This window comes from Ambystoma mexicanum, chromosome 11 (assembly GCF_040938575.1).
Source record: "Ambystoma mexicanum isolate Mex_15411 chromosome 11, UKY_AmexF1_1, whole genome shotgun sequence".
Taxonomy (NCBI): Eukaryota; Metazoa; Chordata; class Amphibia; order Caudata; family Ambystomatidae; genus Ambystoma; species Ambystoma mexicanum.
Genome location: NC_090934.1, coordinates 831,173,888 through 831,201,768, shown reverse-complemented (window position 1 = coordinate 831,201,768; position 27,881 = coordinate 831,173,888). Strand labels below are relative to the sequence as shown.

At 44.1% G+C, this 27,881-nt stretch overlaps 1 protein-coding gene across 1 annotated transcript in view; it reads right to left on the bottom strand.

The window, feature by feature from the left end:
- The window catches only part of OTOG (otogelin), a 1,239,067-nt gene that overhangs the window by 760,053 nt on the left and 451,133 nt on the right, over positions 1 to 27,881 (bottom strand). Inside the window, exons 21-22 of the mRNA XM_069625375.1 lie at positions 24,721 to 24,828; positions 170 to 308 (exon numbers count right to left, since the gene is read on the bottom strand). Coding sequence (XP_069481476.1) covers positions 170 to 308; positions 24,721 to 24,828 — 247 coding nt within the window. The remainder of the gene's footprint in view (positions 1 to 169; positions 309 to 24,720; positions 24,829 to 27,881) is intronic.

Here is a 27,881-nt window from a genome sequence, read left to right as displayed (position 1 = left end):
TTTCACCAATATGCACCACATTTTGCACAGTTGCTTGTACCTGTAAGGGAATGAAAGCCTAAGTAACGCCAGGTATATCAGCTCGTATTCAATATACTTTACTATTTTCAGCATTTTACTGTATTACAATCTCATAATTTACATTAATTCACAACTTGATACATCTTACCTTGACTAAATGGACTTTACAAGCAGCAACAAAATCAAAAGCCAGGCCATCGAACGTCCTGTAATGACGATCTCCATAAACTGTGCACATTGATGGACAAGGATGAAAAGTGCATTGAAATGAACCATGTTGGCAAATGCTAAAAAGACATATGATAGAAGTTATTCAAGTAAAGAAATATGTACATAATATACAAAAACGCAGTGATTGGCATCCAGAAATTAACATGTGTCCTAAATTAAAGCATGATCTTCACAGTTCGAATGAATCATGATAACATTCAATGTATATTACCATTTGCTTTGTATTATCCAGTGTCGCCTTTTCACTCCATCCTTGATTGACTACGTGTAAATCAATTCATTTAAATCATGTGAACCTTGTCTCTTTCGCATGATGAGGTATACAAGCATTTCAATCAAACCAATCACGTTGTTAGATTTATATAGACATTGCATTCCTCCCTGTGTCAACACTCTGCCTCAATCCTGAAGTAGGTCAGAATGTGTGTGTATTGGGAGCAATTCTGTGGAACATCTTGGAAATGCTAATGAGAAATCCGAACCAGCTGGCATTTTAAGGGGATTAAAACTTTATTCCTTAAACACCCCCCCAACCTCCAATGAACAGCCAAAGTAAAACAGATTTCCGAATAAAAGCTACAGGCATTAATATCTAATATGTGGTACTTAAACAGGTGCAGACTCATTTAAATGCCATACCCACATGTTTATGTATTCTACTGTAAGATACGTAAGATACTGTAAAATACGTTTATATATTCACGTGATAATCTGAGGACTATTGTCTAACTAGTCTCTTCATATTAGATATGGTTAATCATTCACATTTGACCACATAACAGCTTCTTCAGCCATGTTCAACTGCTATTAGTCAAACTAGAATTGTCTTGCACTATAACCCGGTTATGAAAACAATACTGCTACAAAGGGGCACAATAGTGTGAATTTGCAAATAAGAAAATGTAACTGGATATCTCAGAGATTAAGCTTTATGACTATGAAATCCAGAGCAACTATGGAGCATACAACAATATCAGGAGCACAGCTGATAGAATAACATTATCAAAATCTCCCTGCAACCTAGAAGCAGACACAACTGTGTGCGAATTAGAGGTGTACCAGAAGAAACAGAGGGAGCTGACAAATCTAATTTGAAGATATGCAAATTCATTTAGAATATCCAAGCAGAATGTTTTGGCAAAGCCTTCACCACAACACCAATTGTGGAGATAGCCTTTTGTAGTAGAGAGCGACAACAATGCCCACAAGCATTACCCAAAAAACATTAGTGTCATTCTTGACATTCTCTGAAAAATGTTGTGCCCTTTAGGAACCAATCAGACATAATTAATGTCAATGGAAAGGGTTTGAGTTAGTGACGTACCAACATAAAAGCAAAACTTATACTGACCAATGAGGTGTGATGCATTCCAATAGACATGCTGTCAGATCACAGCAAGAAGAAACAAACTCATGCTGAGGATTGAGCAGGGTTTGACTGGGCCGTAACATTGCCTTGTGCACCAATGAAAAAGTGTCCTCGCATATTGCAATTCAATCCTTTTGTGACATTCAGTTCCCAATGGGGAGTTTTGCAGAAACAATCTAATATATAAAGATGAATGTATGTATGTATGTGTGTATGTTTGTCCGGCTATACAAATCCATACCTTTGAACCCACGTCTACCAAATTTTGCATGGATTCCTCATTTGTCTGTGGCAAGATTGTAGTAGATATTTGGATGCAAAAATCATATATGGAAAACATTTTTGGGATTTGTGTGTGTATGTTTGTCCGGCTATACAAATCCACACTGTTGAACCCACTGCTACCAAATTTTGCATGGATTCCTCATTTGTCTGGAGCAATATTGTCGTCTTAGTTTGGAGGCAAAAAATTCACTCCATAGGCACCCTCATTTACTGATGCTCACCCCTATTCATTACAGTAGGTTCTAGGAGGAGGCAACATTTGGAAAAGTGTCTGAAGCAGAATGTTCGATGTGGTGGTTATTCCTTTGTAATTTATTACTACTGTATACAGATCAAATGTGTTTATTAAAGCATTTTTTTAAAATGTTATTAAAAAAATGTTTATAAAATTACATTTCTTTTTATCACGCCACTCCAAATATGGGAAATGGCAAGATCACAGTGTACTTAAGTTCATTCCCGAGAAGAGAGCACAATCAATCAATCTTTCTTGGATATTTTCTCAAATCTGCTGAAGCCATTGAGTGACTGAAACATGCCGCACAAAAAACTAACATCACTTGGAAAAACTCCAGCTGATGCAAAGGGAAAATCAATATCAAGAGCTTCTTAAACACAACAACAAACAGCAGCATGACTTCCCGACCAGAAGACAAGAGCAACTTCCTCCAGGTCAAATGAGATGCCAGAGCAAACTAAAGAAAGACTTGCCGACAAGAGGACAAGAGCAACATCCTCCAGGGCACATGAGACACCACACGATCAGGACACGCGCAACACTGGGTACCCCAGCTACTGTAGAGTAAATTGTGCATTTTAAAGAATGTGTGTTTAGTAACAAAGTCAAAACTACTAGATGCATAGTGAAATAACTCATAAAACTGTCCCACTTTGGCCGAAAACACGTTAACACAATAGCATGTTGTGTCTGTACTTTGGGCATTGCCCTAGTTCCCTATAGTCAGTCCTTGCCTGGGACTGACATGTCCTGGAAATGGTGAGGGGGCGCTACAGTTTGAGCTTAAGTTGTGACCATAGGATAAGGAAAGGTAGAGGCTAGATCAGCCTAACAGATTAAAGTTAAGGTAAAATAATAGGTGTTCATTAAAGGACTGGATCCTGAGATGACACTACATGTTAACTGATGAATGGCAATGAGAGAACTAATTGGGACAAGTTGATTCATAATTATTAATGTTTCAAGACTGTGTGAGTAGCGGCAGCACAACAATTAACAGGTGTCACAGAAGACACAGAACAGATCATACATATTTTGAATTACTCTTCACATGTGAATACTTACAGAGCGGTACTCCACAGTATTGCAGACCCTGAAGCCATTTTGATTTAGGAATGTCAGATGAAGGGACCCTATCTGACAATCTCAATGTGCTATGCTCATATATCAAAGTGTTGGTCCTCTGATTTAAGTTATTTGCGACTAACGCGGCATGGACAGCCACTGCCAATTTCCATGTCATGCCTTTTTCTTTGGATGGAAGAAGTAGTAATACCTTCTTAATAGAAGGTTTTCTGGCTCAAATTAATAGGTAATTGAATATATAGATAATAAACCTGACCTAGTCAGGTCCAAGAGGGACAAGTAGCTGATATGTGAGCCTTTCTCCAAGCTGATAGCAACGTGCACTTATACTGTACTGCCAATGCACACACGCCACATTGCTTCACCATCCCACCCTTCTGTGTCCAGCTTGAGGAATATTTCCCCCTTCCATAGCTCAAATACCAGTTCATGTAATGATCTCTGAGTTGAGCTTAGGTGTGGATAACAAGTGCTGCTTATTGGTTAATTGTTTAGGATTAGCTACCCCTGGGCAGAGATAACATAGGTATTCCTTTTCGGTGTGAGCAGGGGAACTGGGTATGGCATTTCAGAACTCAAGATGAGAACTTCATAAGGCTCATCCTTTCACCTGTATTCAGGTGGAATAAGTCACTGACTCGATTGTAGATAGGTTAAATATTTTTTTTAAAGTTTTAGGTATACAAGAGGGATAGGGATATACAGCATGTCAGAACTGGAGTGTGATCTAGCTCCATTTCATTTAACAAAAATCCTCTCACGTTCTGATGGACTCGTCCAGAGAAACAGACTCATACACCTAAGGGGGGAGCTATGAGGATGAAGGGCTATCCTCTAAAGATTCTGAAAATCATGCCGTGGACTATCAATGGGTTCAATAACCCTATGAAACTGAGAACAATTATATACTATTTTAAATCCAAGAGACACAGACATTGCACTACTTCCAGATGCACACCTGACAGGCAATGAATATTAAAAAAAAAACAGAAGGCAATGGCTAGAGACTGAGTGCTACAACTGCTTTCACACCAGAATGAGCGGTCTTGGCAATCTCTTCCATTAAACATTACGAGGACAAGTAATCTATAGAATGGGACGACCTGCCTCAGTGTTTCTGAATGACCAAGTCATGATTCAAAACAGTATACTGACAATAGCCAATGTCTAGTTGCTGAACAATAATGAGGCTGAAGCAGGGGAGTTGCTAGGTCTGGAAAAGACCCGGGGCTAAGCTGATGTCGGAACTGTTGGGACTGGGGGCTAGCTAGCCTTTTGGCTGTAGCTCCTGAGATTCAATCCGGGGCTACAACCAAAAGATCAGGGGCTATAGCCCCCTTAGCCCCCCCTAGCAACGCCCCTGGGCTGAAGTGATTCAGTCCGACCTTAGTAGTTTAGAAAGAAAGGCACAGACAACATATCACTGGGAGATCATCTTAATATTGTACCTGACCAACATCTGGAGTGAGACACCAAACCATATACCAGAAACAGAAGCAATAAAACAGCCCTGCAGAAAGTGGGCAGACACAAAGAAAAATCACTCTATTGTAGGTGGAATGCTTTTATCCTGAAAGATGAGAGCTTCTACCACCAGATCAAGATTGAGTATCATTGTTTCACAGATCAAACCTGGGTTCTGTTCAGAGAAGAAAGCCTGTATTGTAGTCTCTATCAGCCTTCCCAACATTTATTATTTTTAATGTATTTTATTGGACATTCGTATGGTGCCTTTACACAAGGTTTTCCAGGCACCACAAGAAAAGAAGGGAACTGAGGGAGCATTGGATATCATAGGAAAGAAAGCATCAAGAAAAAAGAGACGGTTATATTGGCCTTGTGACAATCCTACCATGCAAGTGCTTGAGGAAAAGTGTTGGGGGAGGGGGAGCGGGAGTAGAAGGAGAAGTGCAAATGTGAGGGGACCCCCAGAGTGGGGGGGAGGGGGAGTGGAGTGCTGTACCGTCCAAGGCGGCAAATGCCAGGGGAGAGATGGGGGAGAGGGGGCAAAGTGCAGTGGGCAGGCGGACTGGATAGGGATATTCCGGAAAAGGATGCTGTGACTCAGAAGAGAAAAGGCCCCAGTCACAGTGGCAGGTGGAAAGTTTAGCAAGGGGGGATGAAAGGAAGAGAAGAAAAGGAAGGTCTTGAGAAGTTTCCGGAATTGAATAAGATATGGCTCAAGTCTGATGGGGAGAGGGAGGCTGTTCCAGATGGAGGAGCCAGCTGAGGAGAGGGAGCTACATCCCACTCTCTGCCTGGAGAAATGTCTGATATGCAGATAGTTGGAGCCAGAGGACCAAATCATTCTGGCAGGGCAGTATTTAGGGATGGAAAGCTGGATGTGGAGAGGTCCCAGTCCACAGAATGCCTTGGTGATGATGCAGAGGGTTTTGAATTTGATCATTGCAGTCCCTGGGAGGCAGTGGAGAGAATCTAGGGCTGGAGACATGCGCTCCTTTGGCTTGAGGCTAAAGATAAGTCTTGCAGACCTATTCCGGATTACTTCGAGGGGTGAAAGGAGGAAGGTTGAGGAAGAGGCTGTTGCAGTAATCAAGTTTAGAGAGACCCAGGGCACTGTAGACAATGAGCTTCTGGGGCAAGGCAAGGACAGGTTGAGTGCCCCTAAGGAGATTGAGCTGAAATCTGGACTTCTTGGCAAGGTCTGAGATGTGTGGGGAGAAGGAGAGAGAGGAGTCAAAGATGATTCCAAGATTTATTGCCTCACAAGTGGGTGAGAGGAGGGGACCAAAGGAGTCTGCCCAGAGAGTGAAGGGGAAGCTGGGAGCAGGCGTCCCAATGAGAAGGATCTCAATCTTGCTGGCATGGCAGAGCACCATGCCTGAATAGCAGTCAGGCAGTCAGGTATAAGGCAGGAAGAGGAGGAGGAGGAGGTGGTAGGGGAAGGCAACCAGAAAGAGAGTATTTAATCAAAAATGTGATTTTTACAACATCTTTTCTTTTTCTTTTGTCCAAATTTGGACATCTTAATCATTTGATTCTGTAGGTTAGAATTTCTGGTTGCTTTACAAGGAGAGTCTTAGTTTTCATTTCGTTTCGCCGTGTGTTTTTCTGTTAAAGCGTCAAGGATTTTGTATGTCGCTAGTTGCCACAATGTGCGATCACCACTTATCATCCTTTTCCATCATGTATCTTCATCAGTTACTGTGGAGTGTTGGCAGATATATTTCATATAGGGGCGGCGGATGTTTTTCAGGCTTGGGCAGGACAGTATAAGGTGGCGAATGGTCTCTTTCTCGTTGCCACAGAATCTGCAGGTGCTAGTCAGCGATTGCTTCCTTATGTGGCGGATTTCGTTGGTGTGCACAAGATTCAGTCTTGCTCTGATTATAAGATTGCGTGCCGCTCGGCTGGGGAATCTTTTGATGCAGTTCTGTAGGTCGTCACGTTTTTTCCATAGCGGTGGTAAGTGAGAGACAAGCTTGTATTCTGAGGCTGCATCTAAAGTGCGAATCCAGTCCATGTCTTTAGTTTTTTTTTATTATTCTTGTAGGATTGTTAATCAGATCTTCTTCTGTACATTCGATGATTTTCAGTAGAGCTTGGTTTTCGTTTTTCCATTGATTTAGCATGATGCAGTTTCCCTCTAGAATTTCTTTGGACACCAGGCCGTGGAGAAAGGCACCATTTGGTAGAATGCATTTCCCATATAGCATCAGAGTGTTGCAGTCTACAGTGCCTTGAAGAGAAAGCAGACTGAGTTCTCACCGGATCAGTGTGATTGGCGTTGAGTTTGGAAGGGCAAGGGTCGTCCTCCAAAAATAGGCTTCTAATTTGGGCCAAAGAGTCTTGGGTAAGCACGGCAACGCTTCTGATCCATATGCAACCATAGGGACCACTTTTTGCTTGTAGAAGTTCAGTAGCGGGATGGTGGAGAATTTACCAAATTTTCTGTCTATTGCTTTGCCTTTTGTTGCCAGGCTTCGGATCTTATCGAACAGGGATTCTTGCATAGACGTTTCTTTTGCTGAATTGTCCAGAGTTACGCCAAGATATTTGAAGCTGTTTACTCTTTCAATTTTCGTTTTTTCCAAGAACCAGTTGTATTGGTCCCACACTCTGGTTTTGCGCTCCATCACCATGATTTTGGTTTTGTCGGTGTTGATTTCCAAATTGTTCTTGTTACAAAATAGTTGTAGATTGGTGAGTTGGCGCTGGAGGCCTATGGGCGTTAAATCCAGCAAAATAAGGTCATCCGCGTAGAGCAGTCTACTGATGGGTGTTTGTGCTATTTTTGGTGGGAAGGATCTGATTGAGGTTTCGGAATGTTGATAATCTCCCATGATAGCGATAAATAGGGCCGGGGCCAAAGGGCAGCCCTGTTTGACTCTCCTATGCGTGTTGATCTGAGTGGATAAGTTTCCTTGCTGATTTAGTCATACTTTAATGTTGGTATCCGTGTGGAGTGCCTTAATCGGATTTAGAATGTCGCTTGGGCAGCCCCAGAAAGATAGTTACTGCCAGAGTCTGTTGCGATCGACTCTCAAAGGCTTTGGAGAAGTCTATGAAGGCTGAGTACACTTTTGGGAGGCCGTCTTTTATTTTGCTTTTCAAGATGGTTAGGAGGAAGATGTTGATCATGGTTCCCAGTGTTTTTTTGAATCCGGCTTGGAAGTTGTCATTGCACGGAGCTTCTGTGGCCCAAGATTGGAATTTTTTTAGGAGAAGAGACCCAAAAACTTTCCCTATAGGGTCTAGTAGCGCGATAGGGCGGTAGTTTGTAGGGTTTTGCTTGTCGCCTTTCTTATAAATCGGGACCACTATTGCAGACAGCCATGTAGGAGGTATCGATTGTGCAGCCACGCATTGTGTGAACACGGATCTTATGAATTTGGCCCATTCGATTGGATGTGATTTCAGGTCAAAGTTGGTGATACCGTCAGGTCCCGGAGCTCTGGATTTATTCAATTTTTTTTACAAATGTCATCTAAATCGTCCAGCTTTGTCCAGGTGTTAGTTTGGTTGAGGCGATTCAGGTCAGTCGACAATGGTTTCGGATGCTCGTATTTGGATAGAGTGTTTGGCAGCTCGAAGAGTGATCTAAAGTGGGTGGCCCAAGTTGCTTCATCGATTGAATTGGTAATTTCTGGTCCGGTAAACGAAGATGTTTTATTGAGTAGAGACCAGAATTCTTTCGCGTTATTGGTGCAGATGGCTTTTAGCATGGTTTCGACATCTTGTTGATGTAATGTCCATCTGTGTCTTCTCACCCAAGATTTATATTCTCTCGTTAGTTCTTTGATGGTTAGTTCTCTTTTGGACGGGGGAAGTGTTGCTGCTGATCTTTTTGCTTTCCTGTAGGCACGGCATCTGAGAACCAAGAGTTTGTCGTATGTATGGATGGGTGTTTGAGTGGTTTTGCTTGGGTTGGTTCGCTGTGTCATGTATGAGGTAGGCAGGGGAGCATAATCCATGGTTTCATGTTCAGGTGTATCGTTAGTTTTTGAGTAACGATTTGTCAAGTCTCTTATGCTTTGAGCTGTGAGACGCAGTCTATTTTTTTGATTGTTTTGTTCAAGTCCATTGTCCATTTTACCTCGGGTGATGAGTGGTGGTTTCCATGTGGTTACCAGGATGTTGTGGTCACTGGATGACGTTAGCTGGACATCGAAAGAAGTTGCTAAGGATAGCATGGGTTCAGATACAAAAGTATAGTCAATGGTGGATGCCGAGTTGTTGTTTGTCTATGTTGGATGACGGGTGTTGCTTTTATACACTGTATCCAAATTGTGGAAGTGTCTAGAGTTCATCAGTTTGGTCCAAGCTTCGCCTCGTCGTTCACTCTGTGTGTTGGCTTTAGTGGAAGTTTGTTTGCATTGGGCGTTTAGGTCGCCACATATTATAATGTGGTATGTGTTGTAGGTGGTGCGTACCTCGTCCACAGTGGATTCAATTAAGGCCAAAAAGTTTTTTTCATCAATTGCCGCGGGATTCCAGTAGACGTTTAGTATTGCCACCGGGATCGTCTGGTGGAGTGCTTCCACGTTAGGAGGGAGTTCCCATGTTGGCAGTAATGCCTGCAGTGAATAGTTTGAGACGATAATGTCTGTTATTGCCAGGCCACTGTTGATTCGGCATGCAGTTATGAGGCCTGAGGATGGTCGGCCAAGTGATCGTTTTGACGCTGGTGCCAAACGAATGTCAAAGCCGTCGAGTGATGGAATTTTGGTCAACCAGGTTTCCTGGAGGCACCACAGATCTGCTGATCCTAGGTTGACATTGCTAGGTGAGGTGAGGGGTTTGAATCCTCTGGTGTTCCATGATTGTAGTTTCAAGTCAAGGGGGAGTCTTTCTTGAGTAGTTGTTGATTCTTGTAGGCTGGTTCTGTCCATGAGTTGCTATTTCGATCGATGCGTTGCCAGTGCTTTTGGGAGCCAAGCCCAGAAGCTAGATGAAGTAGAATTTTTGGTTTTTGGTGTAGAGGGCAAGTTTTGTGGTAAGTGGATGGTTTTTGTAAGATTCTTGTGCTGGTGGTGTCGTTCATTTCGGAAGGCTATTTTCGCTTTTTGGTTGTCTTTGGTAGCAACGTCTGATATGGATGGAGTTCGGGCAGTTTGAGGTGGAGGTTGAGACTGAGTTGATGGTAGCTTATCTGAATTTTGTTGAGCGGTCGTAATGGTGTTTCGGTATGAAGGTCTCCATTGGTGTGCGCTACCATTTATGTTATGTTTGGGTCTTGGATCATAGGCGTTTTCGCTGTTACGTGATATCTTTGCTGAGGGTATTGTGTGTTTGGAGTTTGGGTTCTCGTAGTTGCTTTGTTGTTGAGAGAGATGATATCCCAAACTTCGGAAGTCCCTTTCTCGGTCTAGCAGTTTGTTTTTGATTCTCCTTGAGTTGATGTGAAGGTAGCATGTAGCTCTTCCGTGATAGTGACTTGGTTCAACAATTCTTAGATCGTCTGACGTTATTTGGGACAATTTTGGAACAAGATGTATCAGCGACAGGCTCCTCTTCTGTTTAGTGTGACTTCATCTCTGTTGTCTTTGGTTTGTTCAACTTTCAGAATCCACTTCCCCGTCTGACGTTCGGAGTGGTTGGAATTATATTGTGTGTTTGTTTTGGAGTTTTGTTGTTGAGTCGAATAGACAATATTTTGTTTTCGACTATTGCTTCGTTCTCGATTTCTTCGCAATGATTTGGGCGAATGTTTTGGAGCAGACGATCGGTCGGGTTCATTTAGATTTTTTGGCTGGGTATTGTTATCTTTTTCAGCACGTGTTTTTTCTTTTTTTTGATCGACCTTCGTGCTGACGAATCTTAGATGCGTATTCGTTTTGTTTGAATCTGTTTTTTGTTTGATTTCTGCCGACCGTTCTATCTTTTGTCGACATTCTTCTAGGATTAGGAAGGTCAGTGGGCTTTCTTGTTCTTCATGATTGTTGCTGATCCTGGGAGTATTTTCCTTGTTCGGTTTGGAAGGGTTGATATTTTCTTCTTGTTGGTGAGGTGTATTGCTCGTATCGAGTGTTAGATCTAGGTGTTCTGAAAGATTCATTAGGTCTGAGTTTTGTAGGAAGTCGCCCGTTGTTGTCGGTGAGCCCCTAGTAAGTTGAGTAGTAAGAGAAGGTTGAGAGCTCAGTGAGTTGTTCGATTGTTGGGATGTGTTTTTTTGGGAAGACTGCTGCCTCCTGGGTGGTGTGCCGGGGTTGGATCTTTGATTTGTGATTTTTCTTGTTGGAAGAGGCGTTTTGTTAGTAGCGTCTGAGGCTGTAGGGTTATTTGAGTTTTTGGGTCTGGTTGCATCAAAGATTGAATAGGGTTGCTCCATTTGGTCTTTGGCCGCTTTGCTTCTGTTTTCTTCATCGTCGATTACTAGGACGATGTTGGTGATAGATCCGTTTGTGGAAGTGGGGGGATGTTGTAGCGTTTTTTTGGAGATCGGATTTGTTTGTTTAGCTGCAATATTTTTGTGTAAGTTTTCAGCGATGAGATCAATAGGTAAGGCAGGTGTTTTAAGTTGAATTGCTGTTGTATCTGATGTTGATCGTTTTTCTAGGAGATTCAGAGTCGATTCTATTGTCTGTAGGCGTGCGTTGATTTCTGGCAGGTTTGTCCAGGGAGTATTCTTTATGTCTTTTTGAGCTGTGACGTGACCTTCGAGGAAGATGAGTTTCGTGTGGATCATGGCTTGAAGTGCTGTGTGATCTTTTAGTGTTTCATTTAGCGATTCATAGAGTTTGGTGAAGGGAGTAAGGGCAATTGATAATGCCGACATATATGATAGTAGGTCCGGTTTCTTTGAGGGTGTTTCGTTTGTCAAAGCAGACGATTTTCTACCTGGTCCATGTGTGGGAGTGGATGGCGTATAGAAGCTTGTCCTGTCCGGGGGAGGGTCATACTCGCAATGTGATTTCCTTTTGTCTCTGGGTTCCTGAGGTGGTCGGTTTGTGTGGTCGATTTTTTTGAGTTCGTTTTGGTCTTCTGGTTCTTGATGACTTGAGTCTTTTTGTTCAATTGGTAGCGAGGATAGGGGGGAAGTTATATCCTGTAAGACTGGGAAGAGTAGTGTTGACATTGGAGGAGATGGAAGGATAGTTGTTTGCTTTTTGTTTACGGCGGCAGCTGGGAGGATCTCAGAGTCTGTATCCGCTTTAAGTTCATTTGGTATTGGGCTTGAAGGAATGATCACTGGAGAAGATGAAGAGGCTGAGGTTTGTGGTATGAGCGGGGTTTGACCAAAGGTGAAATCGTCAGGAATCACTATGGTGATTGTTTTGTCTGGCGTAGAATCGCCTTCTGGATTGACAGGTTGAATATCTTTTTGTCCTATGTGGAGTGACTTTGCTTTTGGAGGAATTGGTGTATCCTTTTCGCTTCCTTCAATTTTTCTGTGTTTGCTGAGAGGTTGTAGGTCGTGCACTGCATCCAGTAGTTCAGCATCTGTGAGCTCATAACGCGTGTCTGTGTGATTTCTCCCATTTTGTTTTTTTTTTTAAAGAACTTTGTCAATGTTGACAATGGCGAAAGGTTTGATCTTGTGTTTAGGATTTTAGTTTTTACTTTCTCCGCTTTGGTTTTGATGATTTGTTTTGTGTTGTTGTATTGTTTTCACAAGTAGATATGGCTTTGTATTGCCGATTTCCTTTTCTTTTCGTCGTCGTTCGCGCTTGGCGCGGACGTTTTTTTGGGTTGGTTGGGCTTGTTTTGTTTTTCTCAGTAGGCTGAGTCTCTGGAGGGTGTGGCTCAAGATCGTCATAGGTCTCACAGAGCTCCTGCTCTGATGACGTGGCTGTCAGGGCGTGCAGTCGGCGGCTTGCAGCCGCAGCGGGGCCTGGTCCAGCTGCCTCCGCGTCTTCATCATGGCGTTCTCGCGGCTCCCGGCTCCCGCCTTCAGCATGGACGAGTGCAAGAATCGAATGCGGGGCCACGGGAGCATCATCGGCCGCAGGGTCAGCGGCGGCCAGGGAAACATCAGAGCTCCCAATCGCTTTCCTTGCTGGATCCAACGGCGCCTCCGCGTCCTGGAAGGCGGGGGGGGCCCGCGAGGTCGGTGGGTCTCCAGACTCTCCACCGTTGCCCGCTTGGACCAGCACACAGATCCGGACCCACTAGAGGTCCTCCTCTTGACTGCAGACACAGCACCCCCTCCGGGGCAAGCCGGTAAGCAAGCGAGGGGAGGCATGGTGGGAGGGATCGTGTTTGGTGAGCTTGAAGCGATGTCAGAATTTGAATGTTGACATTGGATAATAGATGTCTCACGCTCCTCAAGCTCCTCTGGTGGTTTCAAGAGAGGCTCAGTTGAAAGTTGGGGACCATTCGGCGTCGGCCGCAGACTCTTGGTTAGAGTCCTTGTGGGTAATTTGAATACTTTTTTTCCCACTTTGTTTCCTGCAATTTTGGAAAGTTTGGTGGTTGGTGCTTAAGTATTTGGTGAGTTTTGCAGGTCTTCTAGAGGGAGTTTTTCAAAGGGTGGACGGGGTCGCAGAGTTTATAAGCACCCGTTATCTTCTTCTAGAGGAGTGTTTGGGGGGGCAGTCAGACCAGTCATGCCAGCCATGACTGCAGGACTGCCACTCTCAGCCACTCCATTTGAACTTGGGAGGATCTGTTAGAGAGGAAAGAGGTAAGCCATGCCAGTGCCCTGTCTGTGATACCTAGGGTATCATGGCGATGGTTTATGAGGATAGAGTGGTTAACAGTGACAAAGGCAAAGGATAGATTGAGGACTATCAGCACAGATGGAGAGTTTGAGTCCAGTTTGGAGAGTATGTCTTCAGAGGTATTCAGGAGAGTGGTTTCAGTGTGGAAGGTCAGTTGGAGGGGTGACCAGTTTCTCCATGAGGTTGCCCAAGAAAGGAGTAATTGAGAAAGGTTGATAGTTAGGTGGAAAAGAGGGATCAGCGGACAGCTTTTTTAGGAAAGGGTGAACAAGGGAGTGCTTGAGAGGTTGAGGGAAAGAGCCTGTGGCAAAAGAGTAGTTGCAGAGGTCAGCCAAGGCAGGGGCGAGAATGCTAATGTTGTCCTTGATGGTTCTGGAGGAGTAGGATAGCACCTGTTTAGAGAAGACTTTTGTAGAGTGGACACCTATAGAGATCTCATATGGTGCAATGGGAGGGAAGAAAGAGAGTGTGGGGTAGGGGAGAGGGGAGTCAGAAGAGGTGGAAGGAGGAGGTGTGTGGGAAGAGGGAGCAGATGACAGAGGACAGGATGTCAAGAGTTTCGAGTCGGTATTCCCTTTGGAGTAGGTGGCATGCTAGTTTGTCACGGAATGAGCTAGATGTCTGCCACTTCTGCTCTGCCGCTTTGCACTTTTGTTTTAAAACGGCCAAGTCAGAGTCATACCAAGAGTGCATTTGGTGGCAGGCTTCATGTGTATCCTCATGAAAGGGGCAAGGATATCCAGGGCATTGTGATAGAGAGATGGAGGTTAGTTAGGACAGATTCAGGGGGAGAATCCAAAGAAGGGGTCAGGGGAGGGAATAAGGAGGACGCAAAGTCAGCAACTGACACACGCTTCATCGATCACATGACGGAGAAGGAGATTGGCAGTGCGGGAAAAGGAGATTGGGGACAGGGGAGGAACAGGAGGGAGGAGGAGTGAGTGGTCAGACCATGATAGAGGGGTAGTAAGGGGGTAGTAAGGGGGTAGTAAGGGGGAGTGAGGGGGTTGGAGAGGGGAATGTCAAACGAGATGAGAACATCCAAGGTGTTCCCTGCGGAGTGGGTAGGGCCAGAGGGAAGGATAGTGAGGGAGAGAGAGTTGCAGAGGTCACGGAAGAGAGAGGTGGCTGCATCATGAGAGGCAAGATAAATATGGAAGTCCCCAAGGAAGATACATTTGGGGGATGAGGAAAGAAGAGAGGAGGAGAGGTCTGCCCATTCAGAGAGGAAAAGGGAGGAAGGACCAGGGGGTCTGTAGATGGTAGCGAGAGTAACAGAGAAAGAAGGGGAGATAGACAGCCTGCAGACTAGGTGTTCAAAGGAAAAGTAGGATTGAGTGGGGAAGATGGTGGCAGGAATCCACTCAGGGAATACTAGAGCCATTCTACCACCAAATTGAGAGTGTCTGGGGTTGTATATGACCTGTAGCCATCAGGAAGAAGTGGCAAAGGCAGTAATTTAGCTGGCCTCTAACCAAGTCTCAGTAAGGTCGAGGACATCAAGGTCTTCAAGGAGGCGATAGATGTCAGAGGAGTGTTTAATGGTAGAGCGAGAGATGAGGGTAGATAAGTGAATCTGGTGAGCACTTTTGAAAGATTTGCGAGGGGGGAACAGGGGTGCGGTACAACCCCTGGGGATGATGGGATGGGCTGGTTGAGGGAAGGAGATGAGGAGTGAGAGGGTGGGAAGTTAAGCCTGTCCAGAAGGAGAAGGCTGGGCTGAGAGCCCTGGGACATGATAGTACCATTGTGATACACAATAATGGTGCATTTGAAAGAAGCAAAATGAGCCAAGAGCACTTCCCATCTCATGCCACAAGTAATGGGTGGAGAGGAGTAAGGGGAGAGGACAGAGACCATATTAGGGGTCCATAGGTTATTTCAAGGAACAGTAAAGAGAATGTCAGTGGTAGTTTGTCTGGAGGAAGCATTGATGTAGGAGTCTGCGATGGGCAGACCAGGGTTGGATCTTAGGTGTGCCTTTTTAGTTTCTTCCTTCCGGATTTTGTGAGAGAGGGAGGGTAGAGGATGGAGAAACAGTTTGAGAAAATAGGGGAGACTGAGAGCATCATCGGGAAGGGAGGAGGAGGGGGCAGATGTCGGAGGAGGCAGGGAAGGAGGTCAGAGTCACTATGCAGCAATAGAATCGCACCAGGCGGCCAAGCCGATCGAAAACAATAGATGTGCTGCAGGTGCTAAGGTGAGTAGAAATAAAGAACGGAATTGTAAATGTATCTTAAAAAGAAATATTTTTAAACAAACAAAATGAAAATGGGTGCACAGTTGTATGGACGCCTAGAATAGATTTATGATAGAAGGCACACTAAGCACACAAAACCAAAATGGCTGCACAGTTGTAAGGACAACTATGCTCGATTTCTTTTTGATAAATGGCACAATAGTCACACAAATTAAAATGGCTGCACAGTTGTAACGACACCTACATTTGATTTGTTTGCTAAAGGGCACACTAGGCACACAAAACGAAAATGGCTGCACAGTGGTAAGGACACCTAAGTTCGATTGTTTTGATAAAGGGCACACTAGGCACACAAAACGAAACTGGCTGCACAGTTGTAAGGACATCTACATTTGATTTATTTTGCTAAAAGGCACACTAAGCACACACAAATGGTTGCACAGGACACTATGAAGACAATTTTTGGCTAGCCAGGCACTCAGAGACATGAGAAACAAGGTGATGATGTTGATTGGTGCTACACAGAAGTAAATAGCAAGGTAGTGCAGAAAGGAGCATGCCACGGTATCTGCAGGAATAGTGTCACGGAAATGAGTGGAGAGCGTGCCTCATTGTTTCTTAACAGGGCAGGTGGAAGCTCCTAGGGTGTCCTTTAGGGTGGAGAGGTCCACCAGGAGATTGTAGGGAGAAGTGCCCCATGCTCCGCCAGGCTCAGACAGGGGCCTTGGTATTGGGCCTTCGTCTGGGGGCCAGCTTAGCCTGCGGCACCCTGATTGGGTGTTTAAGACCCATCTAGCCAATCACAGGGGAGGCATGCCGTGCTGGTGAGGCAGTGCACTGATCCAGATTGTGTCGTCCATGATGGAACAGAAGGCCACACTATGAGGAACAGCAGCCCACCAGGGCTAGCAGGATGTATGTGCACATATTCTTTTATATCATACAAAAAACTAGAGTATTACTGGAAGAAATGAAAAAGAGACTGCAGTCCTAGAGAAATAATAGAAAGATATCAATCTAGGTTATAAAGCTGACATTAACGGCTGACCATGCTCTTTTCACATTACATCAGAATTAATGGGAAAATAGAGAGAGATCAAAAAAAGAAAAGTTGCCAATTTTTAGGAGAGCAACTAGAAGGGTATTTAGAAGGCCTTTGCTCTGTGGTTTTTTGTGCATGGTTTGAACATGCCAAGGTAAACAATGACACTCTTGAAGACTTAAAAGGCTGACCAATGCTGAGCCTGAGACTTGTTAATGTCCTTCAACATTTTGATCAAAAAGAAAAGTCTAGGTGCTCTCAGGCTACTACTGTGCTTATTTGGGGCAGGATAAAAGTTTTGTAACAAACAAAAAACAGAAAATGTTGGCAAGTGAACATTTGCCTCTGTCTTTGTGATTGTCAGGGTTCCAAAATATCCTAGACTCGGCCACATCTGGCCCCCTCACTTGGCCATCATTAAATACTGTTCAGGAGTTTTCCCAGTGGAATAATTTAAAAGATAACCCAGGTCGAAAATCCACTGCAACCTTACTGCAACACATCTGTATTATGCCCTCTGCATTAAGACATTACTCATGGAATATGTGAACATTGTTTACCTTTACATACAGGGTGCAGGAATAATCACATTTTACTTTAGTAAGTTGGTCTATGCCACTCACATTCCTTTTGTTACCAATAACTGCTGAACCCATATGCATGCATTAGTAATGGCCGAACCCCAAACCCTCACCCATAATGATAGGCTCACAACTTGTTTCAAGGCCGTAGGATTTTATTGTACAGATATGGGTTATGACAATAACAGTATCACATATCATGATGGTATCATACTTTTGGGCACCAGGTCCTGAGGTTACCCCCTCTGACCCGTGCCGCCACACACGGGCAGGTTGCTGGCTGACCGTGTTCCCCCAAGAGTATGCCCTAGAGACAGCCCCTGTGAGCAAGTGTTGTATTGATTTCCCGAAAGAAATGCTCCATGCCCTGGCTAGACAGGTGGGTGCTGTCATGGAGAAAAAGGTCTGGGTTGACTAGCGTAATGGCTGGGTGTTTTATGAAACCCAGTCCTCTTGTCATACAGAATCTCTCTATGGTCCTGTTCAGTTTTCTTCGGGATATGTCAATAGATTTGTAGCAGTTGGCTCCTAGCCATTTCTTTCTTGGTAAGATGGCTGAGAAGTATATTTCGGTACCCCGCCAGTTGTGCGAAATGTCTGCTAGGGAGGAGCAAATTTCTTTGCATAGGATGCGTCTAGCTGTGTTGACTAGGTCGTTGCCCCCAAGATGGATGATCAGGAATTCTGGTGGGTCCCTGTATGCCACCAGTTCTGCTAATGTTTCGTGGACGTCCGCCCAACGAAGGCCTCTGTATCCCCACCATGAAGTAATGGTGTTTCTGAAAGGTGGCCCTTCTTTGGTCTCTTCTGCCCATCTGCCTGTCCTGAAAACGAATGAGTGGCCAACTATCCATGCTGATCGGAGTGTGATCCTCAATTCGCCTGAAGTTTCTGTGGTGGTGGGAGGGAAAAGCAAGAAAATTGTGAGGGTGGATGGCTATAACGATTGTGGTCTGATACATGTTTTATAACGGTCTGACTTCCATCCCCCTATGTTTTTTAGTATTTGCGGTGCTAAACCCCCTTGCCATGCTGCGGTGGCGGCACCTATCCTGAAGGAATGAGTGCCGAAATGTTTGGGATCCCACCCTGCTCTGCTGATAGCTTTCATCAGCACTCCTTTAAATTGGTAGCGTCTTAGGGCCGATGCATCCTTGTGGATTAAAAAACTCCCCCCCACTTTGGATTGTTGTGTGTAATAGAGGTTGGTGATGCACACCAGGCAGTTTGTTGCTTCATCGATGCAACAAATATTGATGGTTCTTTTTGCACCTGTTTTTGACTGTTGCATTTCTATATTAACGCTCTCTTGCCTCACCCTGATTTCCATGACGCCCAGGCCGTTTGTGGCCTTGGTGCTGGAAGCGATGAGTTCTCCTACCCGGAAAGCCCCAAAGTAGGCTAGGAAAAAGGCTGTTTTAAATAACATTATCTCGCATGGATGCCAGCATATGGCTCCCAAATGGCTTGCTATCTGTACCAGTTTGCTGAAATCAAGGGGACGGCAGGTGTCCACTTGCGGACCCTCTAATCTGCCCCATCCCTTCATTGCATAAGAGATGAGGGCGTTCTAGGTGGGGTCTGAATCGCCCCGTATTTTTGTAAAGTATGAAATTGCCACCAGGTGTCTTTTAGCCCAATCCCTTTTGAAACCTTGTTCTCGAGCCCATTTTAAAAATACTTCCATATCTTTAATCGTTATTAGTTCTACATGGTTTACACCTGTGGCTTTAAATACTGTTTGCAAACACTTACTGTACTGTGTTGCCGTGGTGCTTGCCACAGCCCTCTCTGCCATCTCTGTTAGGAAGCCTGTGAGGTTTTTGGCACCCGTTGTTGATGTGCCTGATTCTTGTTGGGCATCCAGGCCTGGGCTCTCTGACGCTGGCGTTGATGTCAATGTATTGCTGGCACCCCTTTTAGAGGTGTCTGTTTTGTATTGGTCATCCCGGCCTGCACTCTCTGATGCTAGCATTGATGCCAATGTGTTGTTGGCACCTGTTTTAGAGGTGCCTGTTTTGTATTGGTCATCCCAGCCTGCACTCTCTGGTGCTGGCGTTGATGCCAATGTATTGCTGGCACCCCTTTTAGAGGTGCCTGCTTTGTATTGGTCATCCAGGCCTGCACTCTCTGGTGCTGGCGTTGATGCTGATGTGTTGTTGGCACCCGTTTTAGATGTGCCTGGTTTTCGTTGGGCATCCCGGCCTGTGCTCTCTGGCGTTGGCGTTGATGTCGTTATTCTTGTCCTCCCATTATTGCCCAGCATTCTGCTGGTATTGGCGTCATCTGTTCTTGGGCGTGCAGCACTAGCTCTCGGAATCTTGTCCACTGCAAACAAGATAAGGCATCAGCAATGTTATTATCTGCCCCTGCAATGTGCTTCGCTTTGAGTACAACATTTCCTTGTAGTGTGACTGATGTGATGGCTCGTAAAACTTTTAATACTAAAGGGCATTTTGTAGACCTTTTGTTTATGGAGCCCACTACAGCCATGTTGTCAAACCAGATCAAAAGTTCCATGTTCGCTAGTCGCCTGCCCCAGATGTGTAATGTTAGCCAGATGGGGAATATTTCTAGTAGGGTGATGTTTTTTGTCCACCCTGCTGTTTGCCATGAATTGGGCCAGTGTCCTGTCACACATTCAGAGTCTACTATGGCTCCAAACCCTTTGCTCCTAGGTGCATCGGTGTATAGGACCCTGTTTGAGCGGGTATTTAAAGGCGTTTGTGAAAGTAAAGACCCGTTGAAATCTCTGAGGAATTTTCCCCATGTTTCCAGGTCCTGTTTCACCTCTCTGCCTAGCCGGATATGCAAGTGTGGTTTGGTAAGTGATTTGATTTTGAACTCCAGGCTACTGGAAAATATCCTCCCTTGCGGTATTATTTTGGATGCGAAGTTGAGGCTGCCTGCTAAGGATTGTATTTCCTTTACAGTCCCCTTTTCTCTCATTATCAGGTTTTGTATTTTTGCCAGGAGTTATGATATTTTTGTTTTAGGGATTCTGCAGAGCCCCTTTGCTGAGTCTATTTCGATGCCCAGGAAAATTATGTTTGTGTCTGGTTTTGTGGTTTTTTCCCTCGCTAGGGGAATTCCCCACTGAGAGGCCATGTGCTCCAGTTTTGCTAAAGCCCGGCTGCATTCTTCGGAGTTTGGTGGCCCTATGACCATGAAATCGTCTAGGTAATGTACTACTTTTGTCCCCGGTCTCTGCTTTAGGAAAGTCCATTGAAAAAAGGAACTGAATTGTTCAAACAGTGCACAGGATACTGCACACCCCATGGGGAGGCATCTATCTACGTAGAATTTGTTGTTAAATGTGAAACCTAGCCATTGCTGTGACTCTGGGTGGACTGGCAAGAGTCTGAAAGCAGATTCGATGTCCAGCTAGGCCATCAAAACGTTTCTGCTGCACTCTTGTATGAGCCTTACAGGCTCTTGGAAATGCGTGTAAAATACAGCAGATTCCGTGTGTGGGATGCCGTCGTTTAAAGACTGGCCTTTAGGGTAGGATAGGTGGTGGATTAGTCTCATTTTCCCATGTTCTTTTTTGGGGACCAGGCCTAGTGGAGATATTAAAAAGTCCTTTAGGGGCATGGCATCCCAGGGACCTGCTACCCTGCCCAGTTGCAGTTCTTTCTTTATTTTGATTTCCACTATCTGGGGGTTGTCCCTGGCTGACTTTAGGTTCATCAGGATGTATTGTGACCCAGTGCCCTTAAATGGGATGAAAAAGCCTTTGGTGAAACCCTGCGATATTAACCTGCTGGTTTCCTTGTCTGGGTAGCTGTTTAAGGTGTCCCTAAAATTGCCCGGGTTGATGGGCGTTCGTCCTGGTTCTAAAACTGGGATATCATTCTTTCTTGGCTGGGAGTTTGGTGCACTTGCTTGCTGCGTGGTCGCCGTTGCAGTTTGTGCAGGCATGCTTGTACCAGCATTCTTTGCCCCAGGTACACTGGTTTTTCCCAAAAGTTCTGCATGGGATGTTTGACTTGCCAGCCTGCTGTTTGTTTTGTCTGTGGGTATTATTTTTAGCCGCCCAAGGCTGGTTCCTCCAAAAGGGCTGCACCCCTTTTTTGGATTTATCATTGTCATGGGATTTGCTTACTCATGAATTTTTGCTATTTTTGGAAGAAAATTGCATGTTATCTTCTTCCTGGGGAGGTACGGCGTTGAAGGTGTATAAGTCGTTCTGGACTTCATCCCACTCAATGGCCGGCCTTTCGGTCATGCTCCTCCTAAATCTGATGTCGTATGCAAGCCATGTCTTCCCCCTCTGTGTTTCTTTTACTTCCCTTATTTTATCAACGTATGCCCAGATCTTCCTACCATCCATGGGGAATTTTTCTTCATATATTGTTGCTAAAATGGCAAAGGCCTGTAACCAGTTGTCCCAGTTTTGTTCGACCTGGGCGTTTCTGGCAATAGATTTTTCTTCTATTTCTTTTGGGGTCTCTAAAAGCGTCTTTCCCTTTGCGCTGTGCTTCTATTAAGGAAATTATTTCTATAAATTCTTTGGCCCATATGGCTTCTTTGATTGTGGTATCAATGTTCCATGCCAGGCATCTTTTGTATCTATTTAATATCTCTGTTTGGAAAGATTTCATTTTTTGTTCTAATTGCGCATTACAGATTGTTACGTCAGTTGTACTGCTGCCGGGTGTCCCTGTCGTGCCCGTGTTGTCTGTGCCTGACGTTGTCCATGCTTTTAGGGCACCTGTTGGATCAGTTGCTGCAGTTGTGGAGCTGTTGTATTTATAGCTGTGGGCGCTATTGGCAACTGCTGTATTTGTTGTGGAGGGATTGCTATCGGTAGTGTTAGGGGTGGGTTGACAACCGTTATAGTAGGTTCTATTGTGATGGGGGTTTGAGGCCCCAGGTTCCCTTGTGGGCGGGGTCTGTTTCCCCCTTATTTCTACCATTAGTTGCTGTAATTCCGCTACATTCTCGCATAGTTAGACAATTTTTTGGTACCTTTTCTGGCGTCTTTGGATATTTTTCTCCTTTTTAATGGTGCAGAAACCTCGTTGTGGCTGGGTGGGCTGGTGATTCCTTCCCTGGGTAGGCCGTACATGTTTTCTCTGACCCATGCCCATCCGTAGTGCTCTGCCACTTCAATGCTGCCACTTCAATGGCTGCTCGCAGGTGATTTGGGCTTCTGTGCCGATGTTGGGGGTGCCCGTGTTTTCCGTTTGGGTCCCATGTTTTTCTATGCCTGCTGTATAATGTTGAAATTAGAGGGCGTCCGCGCCATGCTGTTCTTCTCTTTCGTTCGCACTGGTTTTGGCGATGATTCCGCAGCACGCGTCTTTGTTTGTTTTGATTTGGACACGCTCACCTCTCGCTTTTTGTTCTATAAAGAGAATGTTGACGTTGGCCACGTCCGCGCTGGCCGTTCGGTTGCCGCTTCTTCCTTCGTTAAAGCTGCATAAATTGCTTTGAACAGTACAATGTTCAGGAAGGAAAAAGACACTGCGATGTAAAGCGAACTTCAAAGATTTGCTAAAGAAGCAAGAAGATTTGGAAGACACTGAGTAAACAGTGAACCTCCTGTTTGCTTGGGTCCCCGTTCAGGGTCCACAAACAGACTGTGTTTACTCTGAGCATGCTGCTCTCTTTTATAGGACCCAGGGAGGCCCTGGGTCTTTGTTGTGTATGTGTTGGAGGCTGCTGTTGTCACAGCCCCCGGCCGGATAGCCGACTGTCTGACCCCCTGGTGGGGGCAGATCTTTGAACCTGGGCCCTGCCTGATGGTTGTCTTCCTTATGGCGCTTAGCACCTTGCTGTTTGGAGGAAGGGTGCGGTGACTGTTCGCACCTTACCCTTCCATGGCTTTTGTGCTGCCGAGACTGCGTGTCTCCGAAACTAGGGGGGAAGGAGAGGAGCAGGCATGGGGGGTTGGGGCTGCCCCTCTCACAGCTGCCGATGGTAACAGCAGTTACCCTGCCTCGCTTGTGGGATGCCCATGCAGCATTGCCCATAACATTCACCTTTTCACATGTTTGGCTTTGCAGTCCCAGAATTACTGTTTGAAACGTTCCTGCTGTACCATAAATAGAGACTGCAGGTATGTTAAGGCTACACACCTGCCAGTATTGCCTGAGCACACTCTTGGGCCCCTCACACACCCATCACTCTCTGACAACCATAGCGTGAATCTTTCACAGAATGATCATGCCAAAAGTGTCAAAATTCTACAAATCAAATGAATCTCTTACTTGATTCAACCCATGTGTAAGGGAAATTGGGAAACTAGCTAGAGTGGGTGCCCAAAGTAACTACATCAAATTAAGTAAGCGTTATAGAACAAAGGGGAACAGTAATAGGATACAATAATATTGATACAATAAAAGGGATCTTCCAAGTGAAACAACCATGTTATGCAGCTTGTTATGTGTTGAAAACATATATTGTAAATAGTTAAATAATTAAAATTCAAATCAATTAAAATTCAAATCAAAGTCCACCTTTGTGGTTTAGAATAAATGGTAACTTGGAGACAGATTCAAACACTCCAGGGCACAATTCTCCGGAGGATAGCTCAGGGGCAACGTTCTCGCCTTGGAAGCAAGACGACATGGAGCAACACAGGTTTGATCCCTGGCTCCGCGCTTAGAAACCTCTGGGTATTAAGCGCGTTATAAATGACCTATCATATCAATTGCAGCAGTACACTAAATCAACATATTTAAATGTCTCCATATTAATCAACTAATGACAGTGACTTGACAAAGATCATTAATGCAAAGAAAACACATCTTAAAAGCTACTCTTGGCTTCACATAAGGGTTTTGAGAGGCGCATGGTATACTCATGAGTGAGCTGCCTTTCACACAGTGGGCTAGCCCTGGCAGAACACATCGTGATATCAAAATTCAACTGTAATAGGAGCAGGGATGACATGTTCGTATTACCCTAGTGGTATGGCCAGGGGCGTTGCTGGGGGGGGCTAAGGGGGCTATAGCCCCTGATCTTTTGGTTGTAGCCCCAGATAGAATCTCAGGAGCAACAGCCAAAAGACTAGCTAGCTCCGAGTCCCAACAGTTCCGACATCAGCTTAGCCCCGGGTCTTTTCCAGACCTAGCAACTCCCCTGCTTTCATCGTCATACATTATAACGAATGCCTTTCTAACGAGTATAGAATTACGAAAAAGCTCATCATTTTTGGGCGGGTGGGAAAGGGCAGATAAGGGGTTGGGGGAGCATGGGAATAGTAAAGTAATATATGACGTAGGGCAGGGCAAAAGAATAAATAATAAAACAAAAAAACGATGTCCTTTTTGTAATTTTATACACGTTTAAAAGGCATTCGTTATAATGTATGACGATGAAAGAGCATAGAACCCTAATACGAATATTACAGGCAGGCTTTTTTAAGACATATCAGGCATCCATCATTTGAATTTATAATATTAACTGTGAAAAATATAATCTGTATTGTCGAGTAACATACATATTGAGTTGACAGTGGTAGATAAACAACAAGCAAATTAGTAGAAATACTTTCATTTATGATAAATAATCAGACAAGCAAACGTTCACTCACCAGGTATGACAAGAAGAATTTACAACGTCCCCTGGAAAGTATTCCTTTGCTTTCCAGGAGCATGGGCAGGCATGGGGCTCAAAGCACTCATCTCCATGTTTAACAAACCTGATGAAAAGAAAATGGGAGATTATTGGCTTTCAATCATATGTTTCAGCCATACAGCGTAGGTGTGTGTTTCTATTTTGAACATTGCATATCTATAAATTCGAGCTTCTATAAATTCGTGCTTATATGCATTTTCAACTGGCTAGATATTACAATGATTGAAAATGTATATTTTTAGTTGTACTGCAGAAACCTTTCCAACAATAAAACAATCCCAACAAACGGGTCTTACACTTTTGGAACGTGACCATTGGTGGAGCCATTTGTGAGAAAAAAGATGGCCCCTTTCCTCACTTATGTGGGTTTCATTTTCAGGACCAGAAATAACCCTCTCCACCCAAGAACAATATACCCATAGGCTTTCATTGTGGCAGAAAATTATGAAGCACAGGTGGACACTTTGAAAGTTAATGGCCGGATCAGAAACGGAAAAAATGGAGCAGACATACAATACAAAACAATAAAACCATAATCCTGGTATAACACAATCTGCAACACAGAAGCATATATCACCAATTCAAAACTACACAATAATTTAGTCCTTTACAGAACACTCTTCAAGTTACTGCTTCTGGGATATTGGGCACAGACTCGGAATAACTTTACAAAACGTTGCAAAATGAGTTCAAATATAATTGGAGGTATCTTGGCTGAGAAATTCTGTCAAAATATAGCTTTGTGGCACGACATTCTGTCATCGCACATTTTGCTGCTAAAACAAGCATACCAACATATGCAACACAATGTACCAACTAAATGGCTAAATTACATTTTTATTTCTAGAAGTGTCCATTCTTTGTGAGTTAATGGTTATGTTATTTTATAAAACACTCTAACCAACATCAATACGTTGATTTGATAGTGCTAAACGATTACTAAGCACATGCTTCGGAATAGAAGGGGTTTCCTAGTGAACAGCCACGTCTTTAGTCATTTGTAAAAGGCGGACGGATTGTGATGCTGCAGAGTTTGTGAGGGCTGACTGAAAAGGACGTTTCCTCTCACCCTACAGAGATAGTCTGTCATAATAATTGATAGTCTATTTAAAAGGGATAGCTTTGGAAGTGTGGTCGCAGAACATAAAGCATGCCCAGTGAAAAATGCAAAGTGATTTAAAAAGAATATGCTTCTTTGAAAGCCAATGGAGATTATGTAGGACAGGGGCAATGTGTATGTAGAAAGACAGATTTGCTATTCATTTTGCTGGCAAATTTTGAAGTTGTTACCATCTTTGCACTGGATGGATCAGCAAGACAAAACATTAGTATTAGACACCTCCTCTCAGCCAATTGGACATTCAGTCTATAATATGGGGTACAGAGCTCTTACCAAACATTCTGCCTTGAACAGCAGCCTGACAAGCATAAGAGAAATAAAATACTTTAGCTGTGTAAAGCAAGAAAGGGGCATGCACAGTGCAATTCCCCAAATTAATACAAATCAACAAAACACAACATGAGTAAACTTTACTCTTACTGATCTATTTTTCATGAATTGACATTACAAGTTACTTGTGTGTGCTTTTTTCCCGGCAATAAAACACTACCTTTTTAAGTTGCACCAATCTGTCTGCTAATAGCTGGAGTGGTTGTTATCACTTGCAATAGTGATCCTTTTCAATGTATAGCCTTCAGCTTTGCCTCTGGAAATAACCTGAAGCTAGTCCTCATTCAGAGATAAGGACGACCTACCTTGTTCTATAGGACTTAATTAGCAAAGTCTAAACTGGAATGTACTAAAGTTGTTACTGCAGAATTCCTCAAGTGGGGAAAATATAATTCGATGATTTAATGGGGACGAATTCTGTTTTACAAACCTGGACAACTTGTGGGACATTAAATTATTTGCCACACATTTGCAGTTTAGATGTTTGTACAAAAATAATACTGAGAGCCATACCTTGACCAGATGGGTAGAAAGTTATCCCAAAATCTCGTTAGTCGGCCTTGAAAGGATGCAATTTCAAGTATAGTGTGCTGGTGGAGTTGTTAAGAGTTAAAGACAATAAGGGATTATGTTCCAGGTTTGCATTGACTAAAATGACTACTGTTTCATGACGATCTGTGTATCGTTTCCGCATGTATACACTGGAAACACATATCAATAGATCATTGCGCTTCCTCAATGTCACTGGGCCTAGTAAGATCATTGTTTTTGTTCCCCCCTGTTCCCCTCCCTTGCCTCGTCGCACTCTGAAAAAGTTGTGTACGAGCGTGATACAAATAAAATATCAATATCAATATCAAACAGGTGAAGGGATGATGATAAACATTGGGGCAGAGCTGAGCCGTGTGTGACTGGGCATGCTAGTGGATGTAGATTAAGGGAAGGGATGAAGGCTGTCATGTATCTCTTATAAATATGTAGCTCACAGGGGTAGTGCGCACCACTGAATTCAGAAAAACTACTATTTGCCAACAAAGTGATCATTCTTTGCCCCACTAAAACATCACGGAAACCTGCAGTACTAGCATCACAAAGATGGCCCCAGTGTATTTAAAGAACTTTAAAAACAGACCTATTGGCAGAGAACGGGCATAGTCCCGATCCATAAAAGATCACCCATTGCTTCCAATGTCGATCTTCCTCTTCCCATCCTATCAAACCACTTCCTGATAGAATAGTGCCCCTCTAACTCCTACACAAATTAACATTGAGGTCATCTAGGGCGCTACAATTGTTTATACAACATTTTCGCTGGTAACATCCTTGTCTCACAGGAGATGTCAACATATTGCTAAACCAATTGCCTCTTAACAACTGCATCACAATCACCCAGTGCATGGAAGTCCTAGGTGTTAAACAACTGACTACTTGTTCTACATACATTTAAAGGTCACACCCTCGTGTTGTTGCTTCCCTCCAACACTTTCTTTGTCACTTGCATACAACTCATGCCACTGCTGGAGTCTGATCACTAGAGCAATCCTTTATCCATTGGCTATCTCCCCACATCCCATACCTTTGACATTTCTCATTTCAAGACACTTGAGGAAAGGAAGGTATCTGCCCAATCCATCATTAGTCAACACCCGAAACACATGCTCTCTCAC